This window comes from Lipotes vexillifer, unplaced genomic scaffold, assembly GCF_000442215.2.
Source record: "Lipotes vexillifer unplaced genomic scaffold, Lipotes_vexillifer_v1.1 scaffold1011, whole genome shotgun sequence".
Classification (NCBI taxonomy): Eukaryota; Metazoa; Chordata; class Mammalia; order Artiodactyla; family Lipotidae; genus Lipotes; species Lipotes vexillifer.
The window spans coordinates 293,443-303,665 of NW_006787698.1; the positions used below are offsets into that span (position 1 = coordinate 293,443).

At 50.4% G+C, this 10,223-nt stretch overlaps 1 protein-coding gene across 1 annotated transcript in view; it reads left to right on the top strand.

Annotated features, from left to right (window-relative positions):
- Nucleotides 1-3,086: 3,086 nt before the first annotated feature.
- Nucleotides 3,087-10,223, top strand: part of ATCAY (ATCAY kinesin light chain interacting caytaxin) — a 37,965-nt gene continuing 30,828 nt past the window's right edge. Inside the window, 3 exon segments of the mRNA XM_007460509.1 lie at nucleotides 3,087-3,222; nucleotides 5,494-5,522; nucleotides 5,524-5,612. Of these exon segments, the coding sequence (XP_007460571.1) occupies nucleotides 3,087-3,222; nucleotides 5,494-5,522; nucleotides 5,524-5,612 (254 nt within the window).

Genomic DNA, 10,223 nt, shown 5'->3' on the forward strand with positions numbered 1-10,223 from the left:
AAAAAAAAAAAAAAAAAGAAAAAAAAAGAAAAAATGATTAGAATGGCAAACTTTATGTTATACGTATATATTAATATATATAACCACCATTAACGATAAACCAGACGAGAGCCAATCTTGGTTCCTGCAGCGGCTCGGTGGAGGGCTGCAGCACCACGGACAGCTCCCAGCGCACTCTCAGGGAGGAAGAGCTGCTGCTTTACAAATGTCCTTCTGTTCCAAATGCTTTTCTCCCCCTTCTTCACCCATCCAACTCCTACTCACTCCTCAGCGCCCAACCCACACAGTCACCACCCCTGCCCCACTCTGAGAAATCTCCCCATGTGCCCCCCAAGCCACTCTGCTCCAAAGATGTCAGCCCAGACTCCCTTGCCCATCTGCTTCTCCGAGTGGGAGTTCTACGAAAGCAAAGTCTTACTCAAGTTTCGGACCCCAGTGCCCAGTACTAGAACGAACCTGGATTTCCTGCTCAGTGTCTCTTCCCAGAGCGCCACATCCTCCAGACAAGAGGTGCAAAGTCCAAATCTTGTGGAGTCTCTGGGCTCTCCTTCCCTGCCTAGGGCGGTTGCCTCTATGCCTTTGGCTTGGAGGGGGACCGACCCTGATGCAGTGAGTGGGGTAGCCACGTGAATAGAGTGTTGTCTGAGACCCACAAGGGGAGCCAGCGTCTGTGCATTCTACCTGCATTTCCCGAACATCTCCTTTGTGATGCGTGCTACTGCCCTGGCACATTACAGTGTACAAAACCAACCAAGTCTCTTTTGAAATTTCTATTCCAATGGGGGCGGGTGTCCTAGAATAAACAAAGAAACAAGTAAATAATCTCAAATAGTGGTAAGTGTTATGAAAAAAGACTCATCAGGTTCCTCAATACCATAAACATAGAATTAGTGTATGACGCAGCATTGCCACTCCCAGGTATATACCCCAAAGAACTGAAAACAGGGATTCAAATAAAACCATGTACACCCATGTTCATAGCAGCACTATTCACAACAGCCAAAATGTAGAAACACTTTTTGTTTATCCACTGGTGAATGAATAAACAAAAAGTAGCACATGCATACAATGATATATATGAATTCAGCCATAAAAATGAATGAAGCACTGACACACATCACAATGTGGATGATCCTTGAAAAATTATGCTCAGTGAGAGAAGCCAGACACAAAAGATGGAATAGTAGATTATTCCATTTATATGAAACATCCAGAACAGGCAAATCCACAGAGACAGAAAGTGCATTAGTGGTTGCCAGGGGCTGGGAAGGGAGACGTAAGAGACTGCTTAATGGGTACGGGTTTCCATTTGGGGTGATGAAAAAGTTCTGGAACTAGACAGTGCTGATGGTGGCACAACACTGAATGTACTTAATGTCACTGAACTATACACTTTCAAATGGTTAAAATGGTAAATTTTACATTATGTGTATTTTACCACAGTAAAAAAGAAACAAAAATTTTTTTTAAACTGAAAAACAAATCAGACTAGATAATGGGATGGAAGATGATGGAGTGAGAGGCAAGGTAGGCGGTGAGATTAGGAAAGGCCTCTTTGAGGAGATTACTTCTGAGCTGACACCTGAATAATGCAAACATCTGGGGGAAGAGCATACCTGGCAGAGGGAGCAGCTTGTGCAAAGGCCCTGTGGTGGGAATGAGCCTGATGTATTCACGGAACAGGCGAAAACCATCACAGTGATTAAGAGGAGCAGGAGGTAACAACAGGAATCCATTCCTACTTAGGATCATGTATTGATATTAGTTTCCTGTGGCTGCCATAACAAGGTACCACGAACTAGGTGGCTCAAAACAACAGCTTTTTTTTTTTTTCTCTCACAGTTTTGGAGGCCAGAAGTCTGAAATCAAGGTATTGGCAGGGCTGGCTTCTTCTGGGGGCTGCGAGGGAGAATCCATTTGGTGCCTCTCCAGCTTCCGGTGGTCACTGGCAACCCTCCCTATTCCTTGGCTTGTCGATGCATCATTCTGATCTCACATGATGTGCCCTCCCCTTCTCTTCTCTTATGAAGTCACTTGTCATGGGATTTAGGGCACATTTTAAATCCAGGATGATCTCATCTGGAGATCCTTAACTTAATTCCATCTGCAAAGACCCTTTTTTCCAAATAAGGTCACATTCACAAGTTCCAGGGGTTAGGACATGGACATATCTTTGGTGGTGGGGGGGGGGCACCATTCAACCTGCTACCAGTCTAAAAATAAAAACAGCAACAGCAAAAAACACGCATATAACTTTTCTCATGCTGCGGCACTGTGCCAAGCACCCTCCCTGCATCACCTCATTAAATGCCGAAAGGCCAGTACCCTAATGTTTCCATTTCACAGATGAGGAAACTGAGGTCCAGGAAGTATGATCACTTACCCAACCAAGTCCCCAGCTAGTGGCTGAGCCAGTGTCCCGATCCACTTATGGTTTGATTTCAGAGGGTGCACTCTTAACTCTATACCATTCTATGGTCTTCCAGGGCGGGGCTGACGCACGCACACCTGCAGGGGGCGCCCTTCCCTCGGAGGCCCCGAGCGAATGTGTCTGAGAAGGTTCTGTCTCCCCAGCACCCAGCCCGGTCTTCGGCCCATGGCTCATCGTAAGTGGTCGGCTGAGGGACCCATGAAATGGGTCCATGAGGATATTATTTCCTCCCTCCCTCTTAATCTAAGGAATGAGGCCATCGCTGCCACTTATTTATTTGTTCCTTGTTTTGTTTTTAAATCTGTGATGCGCCATCAGGAAATCATTTCCGCTTCTGCCCCTGGTGAGGCGCTTGGAAATGCTCCCCTCTCAGCCAATGGAGAGCACCGATTCTGGCAGGGGGCTGTGCTTTTTGGTCAGCCCTGCCCCCATCCACCCACCCTGCACACAAAAGCAGCATAATTAACTGTCTTAAGGAAGCCGAGCCTCCGCCAGCTGCGAGCTGGCAAGAAGAAAATACCTCGGAGGCACGAGGACCAGGGACGCAGCCGCAGCCGAGCGAGGGGGAGCCGACCGCTGACTGCAAGCTGTTCCCCACCCGTGGGCAAAAGCGCCCATCCGCGCCCGTCGCATTGCCCTGGGTGACCTTCCTTGGATGCGGAGTCCGCGCCAGAGTGCATCTTCCTCGGATGCTCTGAAGGGGAGGGATGCCCGGCTGCATCCGCCCAAGGCTCTTCTTTGTTTGCGCGTAACCGGGAGAGGCCGCGGAGGTAGCCGGGACTCACGCGGAGGTGAATCCACTTTCTTTCTCCCCGCCCTGCCGAGGAAGATTGTCCGCAGGTATCTGCTGCTACAAACCCCCTTCTGGCAGATGGGGCGGGTGGGAGCAGAGAACCAGGGTCTTGTGATTCTTGGGATGCTACCAGCTCCATTTTACCCCACGCTGAGAAAAGCATCCGCCCCACACACACACCCCCACAGTTCACCTCCCATGCCCACCGTTCACCTGGATGGCAGAGGATTGCACCATTTCCGGGACGTGCTTAGAGATTAGGCAGCTCAAACCCTCAGCCCCTCTCTGGGACGCTTCCTGAGAGACCGAAATGTACACGTCCCACCTCTGTGCATTTCCTATTTATAACGCCGTGAGCGGATTTGGAAAAGGATTTGATAGATGTGTACGTAAAAGCTTGCCTATGGGGTGGGGAGGAAGGGAAATAGTTGAAGATAGAGATTCCTCCTCCTCTGTCTGAACTTGTATGTGATGTGCTGATAATTCGGCACCACAGCGGGAAGGCACGCCTCTCAGCTCCCCCTCTGCCTTATTTGCCGTCCTCGAACGTGAAGTCGGGATCAGAGGGCGGGAGCGTCCGGGGCCCTGCGGTCACCCACCCACACCCCTCATTTAGAGGATCGTTGGGCCAACATGTGTGGCCCCAGTCTCAGCTGTGGGTGGGGTGGAGGTGGGTGGTCCTTTCTGGGGGTTGAGGTCACACCCAGCTCAGGATAAGGAAAACGGACGCAAAGACCACTCCCTTCAGAAAGGAAATGAATTTCCATTGATGGGAACTTTCCCTTGCAGTAAGTTCCTGGGCAGTTGTTGCCCACAGCATCAGGAAGACATCTCTCTCTCTCTCTCTTTTCCGTACTGCGTCTTACTTTCCCTCCTCCATGAATGAATGACGACATTCAGGGCAGTGACAAGAATGGAGTGAGAAACTCTCACTGAAGTGGGGGAGGGTCGAATTTCAGACATCCCGTCCCCCCTGCCTGGCCCTCACCTGTCTCCCGCTCCCTCTGAGCCCCAATCCCAAATGCAGACCCTCCATCCACAGGGGCTTAGGTCCAGCGAGGGTCTCTGGAAGACACACCCAAACTAAGAGCCACCCACCAGCTCCAGAGGGGCAGCCGCAGTGAGTGGGGAGGGGGGTGGGGCTGGAGGCGGGACCTTAGGTGCTGGCAAGTGAGGTTGACAACTTCTCAATCTCAGATCTATGGACATTTGGGGCCGGATCATTCTTGGTCATGGGGTACCATCTGGGGCATTGTAAGGAACTGAGCACCATCCCTGGTCTCCACCCACTTGATGTCAGTAGCACACCGCCCCCCTCCCCCCACCTCCACCCCCGCACTTGTGACAACCCAAAATGCCTCCAAACATTGCCAGATGTCTGGTGGGGGAAGGCAGAATCATCGCCAGTTGAGAACCACTGGCTTAAAAGCTCAGAACCTGCACTATTAGTTGAGTCATAAGATCCTGGGGGTTATGCCCAAAGGGATCATAGAGATCCTTTCTAGACCAATTCTTTCATTTACAGGCAGGGAAATTGAGACAGCGAAAGTCTGCCATGCCCCAGGGTAGACCCAAATTCAGTCCCCCTTAGCAGTTCTCACCACACTCCCAGACAGCCCAGCACTCAAGCCCCACCTAAAGTGCTGCCTCCACCCCATCCTTGCCCCCAGCTGTTTCCTGGCTACGATAAAAACAAAACTGGCATTTTGTGGTTGGTACAAATGATGATCCTGATTTCCAGCCCCAGGCACTTTCCACACTTCCTTTTTCAGTCCTAGGGTCAGTTGTCAGGACTTGCTTCTTCGTTGGGGGAGGGGAGGGGACAGGTGGGCTGCAGCAGATAGAGGTGGGTTGGCATTAACCAGGTCTTGTCTGAATGTCAATCCCAGCAAGGAAGCTTAATTATATCAGTCATTAACACTAAATGACTTTAATTGGATTTATTGCTTCCTAGTTGAAGTCCAAGGTAAGGGAGGGATGGTGAACCTTGCAGAGGATGGATTTCAGAGCTTCCAAGGGGGGGTGCTTTTAGCTGGAGGCTCAGCCCCTCCTTTGGTTTCAAACTCCAGACCCACATGGGTGTTCAGCTTTCTATGCCTCTGTTTTCTCACTGGTGAAATGGAGAAGCCTCATGGGGCTGGGCAATGATTCAATAAGACAATGGACACAAGAGCTCTTTGCAGATCCACCTCTGAAGTTCTGTGTGTGAGTGGGGAATTGTCGTTATGATGATTGTCCAGTAAAACCTCCATCCACTGCCCTCCTTCAGGATTCATCCTTGCTTCAAGTCGGTCCTTGCTTTCCAGCTCCCATGGGGACCACTGAAGCCACGCTCCGGATGGAAAACGTGGACGTGAAGGAAGAATGGCAGGACGAAACTCTGCCCAGGTACAGCTCCCTAGGTGTGCGTGTCAGACGTGGAAGGAGTGGGCCCGATGCTGCTCCCAGGTGTGAGGCAGAGACACCCCAGTTGACCGGGCCAAGAGCATAATTGATATTTGCTGAATTATTTAAGATTGATTTCCCACCTCCCTACCCCGCTCATCCCTGCCCAAAGTGCCAAAATAGCTCTCATTCCCACACTATCATAAGAATTCTAAACATTCTTCTAAAACCATCTCATGGGCAGTTACAATATTCTTACCTGGGTTCCCATGAATTCAGGTAACAGCGTGTTTTTACCTGCAGCAGCCAGAGGGACCCTGTCATACCCCTTAAAAGCCCTGCGGCAGGGACTTCTCTGGCGGTTCAGTGGTTAAGACTCTGCACTCCTAATGCAGGGGGCCCGGGTTCGGTCCCTGTTCAGGGAACTAGATCCCTCATGCCACAGCTAAAGATCCCGCATGTGGCAATGAAGATCCCGCGTGCCGCAACTAAGATCCGGCGCAGCCAAAACAAAACAAAAGGCATGGAAACAGATTCTCCCCCAGAGCCTCCAGGAGGCACCAGCCCTGCCGGTGAAACTGATTTCAGACTTCTTTGTCTAGATTCGTAAGAAAATACATATGTGTCGTGTTGTTGTTGTTTTTATTTTTTATTTATTTATTTTTGGCTGCGTTGGGTCTTCGTTGCTGCGCGCGGGCTTTCTCTAGTTGCGGCGAGTGGGGGCTACTCTTCATTGTGGTGTGCGGGCTTCTCATTGAGGTGGCTTCTCTTGTTGCGGAGCATGGGCTCTAGGCGCTCGGGCTTTATACGATTGAATATGCTGAGTATTTCACATACTTGTTTACAGTCTGTTCCCCACCATGGAACCCACGAGAGCAGGGGCCTTTGGTTTGATCACAGGCATACAGCTGATGCTCAGTGGATATTGGGTGAATGGATGACGGTCATTGGTACGAATTCAAAATTGTAGAAAGCAAGCTGTGTGTGCCCACTGCTGAGATACTTGTCTCTCTGTATTCTCCTCTGGCGAGGCGTTGGGTAAGAGAAAATATAGTCAGCACAGGCTCCCCTTAATTCGTTGGCTGGATGCAACTGCTCATCTCCCTCCCCCCTTTTTTTTTTTTTTTGGCCAGCTTGCAGGATCTTAGGATCTTAGTTCCCCAACCAGGGATCGAACCCGTGCCCATGGCAGTGAAAGTGCAGAGTCTTAACCACTGGATCGCCAGGGAATTCCCTCTCCCTTCCACTTTAATGCAAGGAGTTTACCCACAGGAGATGATGCCCAAGAGTTAGTTGCATAACCATCTAGGAAGGAAGAGTCAAAGGGACTGGGCATATTCACCCTGGAAAAGAGAATTTGGAAAGGATCTCAGTTGGTGAGGGTGCCCAGGACAGAACAAGGATGATGGACAGGCATGAAAGGGGTGCAGGTTTGAGTCTAAAGTAGACTCTTTGGACTCAAATGGTTCAATCTGTGCATGCTTTGTACGGCCAGCCGGCCCATTCAAAAGGAAAATGGGCTGATGGGGGAGGTCTGGAGCTTCCTGTCGACCTGTCCCAGGAGAAGCTGTGATGTCAAGGGGATCACCCCCTCATTTGAGAATCTTTAGCCCTCTCTCCAGTCTAGTCATTTTCAGTGTCGATGTTTCAGGCACATCCTTATGATTCTTAAAGCGATAGATGGGGACTTCCCTGGTGGTGCGGTGGTTAAGAATCCGCCTGCCAATGCCAAGGACACAAGTTAGATCCCTGGTCCGGGAAGATCCCACATGCCGTGGAGCAACTAAACCCATGTGCCACAACTACTGAGCCAGTGCTCTAGAGCCCACGAGCTCCAACTACTGGGCCCACGTACTGCAACTACTGAAGCCCATGTGCCTAGAGCCCATGCTCCACAACAAGAGAAGCCACCGCAATGAGAAGCCCGTCCACCGCAACGAAGAGTAGCCCCCGCTGGCCACAACTAGAGAAAGCCCATGCGCAGCAATGCAGCCAAATATAAATAAAATTAAAAAATAAAGCGATAGATGCCCCACCTCAGAATAGCTGAGAATCTCTTGTCTGCGCAGTACCGTTGTCTTCAGGAAGACAAGTATTTCGGGAAAGAGACGGCGACTTCATTGGAGCCGATCTCCTGTTCTTTCACTGTTAAAATGTTCTTCGTTCTACATTCCCTCTTATAAGTCTTTCTCTTTAACTCAATACAAGGAGTGCTGATGCCTGGATTTGTAGAAAGGGGTCTCATGACACCTGGACCTGGCAGTTTGGGCGAATTAAGGACTGTTTTTATCAGGGGCTCCTGATGTGGCTAGGAATGCTCCAGAATGGGCAAGAGCCACCTTGGGGAGCTGTCCCTCGTTCCCAGCATGGGAGATCTGTTTCCTCCCATGGAAAAGGTGGAAACAGATGGGATGATTTCTGTGGGTTCCTTCCAGCACCAAACACCCGGGGTTTGGAGGCATCTCCAACCAGTGTCAGCATAATTTACCCTGTGGTCCCGTGAACTCTGGCCCCTGTCCGAGACCAAAGCGTGCCTCCGTCTGGACTTTGAGAACCTTCTGATTCAACCCTGCCTGCCCGGGTGGCAAACCCCAACCCTTCCTGGACATAAAAATTTCTCTGATGACAGCACAGGACTCACCTTGCTCACTCTAATTTTATTTCAAGCAACACAGCGGAACCAAGAGCGTATGAGCTGTGGAACCTGACAGCTGTGGGTTCAGATTCCAATTCTCCAGTGGGCTCACTTGCCCACCTTGGGCAGCTCTTCGAGCATCTTTGTGCCTCAGTTTTCCTATCTGTAAAATAGGGACAATCATTCCTGGCTCACGAAGTTGCTGCGAGAATTCGATGAGGTATGAGTTGCGAGGCAGCTGAGCCAGGCTGTCTAGATGTGGAGGGCTGCCCACGGGACTTGCTGCCCTCAGCATCATTCTTATCAGCCTGTACCTTGTTCACTCTGGTTCCTTTTTCCCATTCCCCCATAAAAGAGACCCTCCTCTCCCAAGCCTTGTTGAGACAGTGGAGCTGACTGCAGCTGCAAATGTGAATTTCAAGTGAGTTTCCCCAGCTGCAGAGGGTTCCTCTCCCTTTTCAGTAGTTCAGTGTTTGCAGGATAGTGGCCTGGCTGTGCAGCCCTGGGGTCAGGGACATGGCTTCGTCAAGGCTCTGTCCTCTTCGTTCTGGGAGAAATGAGTACAGCTCCTTATACAGCGTCCAGCTGCAGCTCAACATAAGCACCTCTGTCTGATGCCAGACAACCCACAATTCTATTCCTTCGAGCTCAGTGATCCCTTCCTGGCTGGGATCCTCAAGCTGCCCTGGGTGTGTCCGGGTGCTCACCCTGTGCCCACAGCCCCCTCCTGCTGCCATTGCCTTGCGGCATCTTCCTGCACCTCCTGCTCTTCTGTGGGTACTTGTGGACCCTAGCTGAGAGAGGGCAGCCTGGAGACGATCCATCTACCTGCCTTGCTTCCACATTCTTTCATTCTACTGATATGCACTGACTGTATGCCAGGCCCTGGGTGAGACTCTGGGGACACGTGGAGAACAGGAGAGCCGCCCTTGTGGGGTGTTCACAGTCTGGCGCAGAGACAGGCGGTCCCTTATAACCTCACAGACCAATGAAAAATTGCAGCTGGGTTCTTGGCACCTGGAGAGCGCCAGGTGGGGTCTGACTGGGTTGGGGACATTGGGGGAGGCGCTGACCCTGAGCTCTGAAGGATGAAGAGGTATGAACAGGGGAAAGAGGCTGGGGGTAGGGGTCAAGCATTCCAAGCAGAGAGAGCAGCACGTGCAAAGGCCCTGAAGCCAGCGGAAGCATATCGAAGGACTGAAGAAAGGTTGGGTGGGGAAACTGAGGACCAGGGTGGGAAAGGGCTTGGCCCGGGTCTCACAGCTAAGGAGAGGCAGGTACAGGTTTAGATGTCTGAATGGTGTCTCAGCCTGCTCTGCCTTCTATAACCGAGTGGTCGTGGGTTTTGCTTGTAACTTTTTATTCTTTTTTTTCCTTTTTTTTTTAAAATTGGAGTGTAGGTGATTTAGAATGTTGTGTTAGTTTCTACTGTACAGCAAAGTGAGTCAGTTATACAGATACATATATCCACTCTTTTTTATTTATTTTATTTTTGGCTGCATTGGGTCTTCGTTGCAGTGCATGGGCTTCTCATTGCGGTGGCTTCTCTTGTTGCGGAGCACGGGCTCTAGGCGCACGGGCTTCAATAGTTGCAGCACGGGGGCTCAGTAGTTGTGGCACATGGGCTTAGTTGCTCCGCGGCATGCGGGATCTTCCCGGACCAGGGATGGAACCCGTGTCCCCTGCATTGGCAGGAGGATTCTTAACCATTGTGCCACCAGGGAAATCCCTTCCACTCTTTTTTAGATTCTGTTCCCATATAGATCATTACAGAGTATTGAATAGGTTCCCTGTGCTACACAGTACGTTCTTATTATTTATCTATTTTATATATAGTAGTGTGTATGTGTCCATCCCAATCTCTCTATTTTTTTTTTTTTTTTTTTTTTTTTTTTTTTTTTTTTTTTTTTTTGCGGTATGCGGGCCTCTCACTAATGTGGCCTCTCCCGCTGCGGAGCACAGGCTCCGGACGCGCAGGC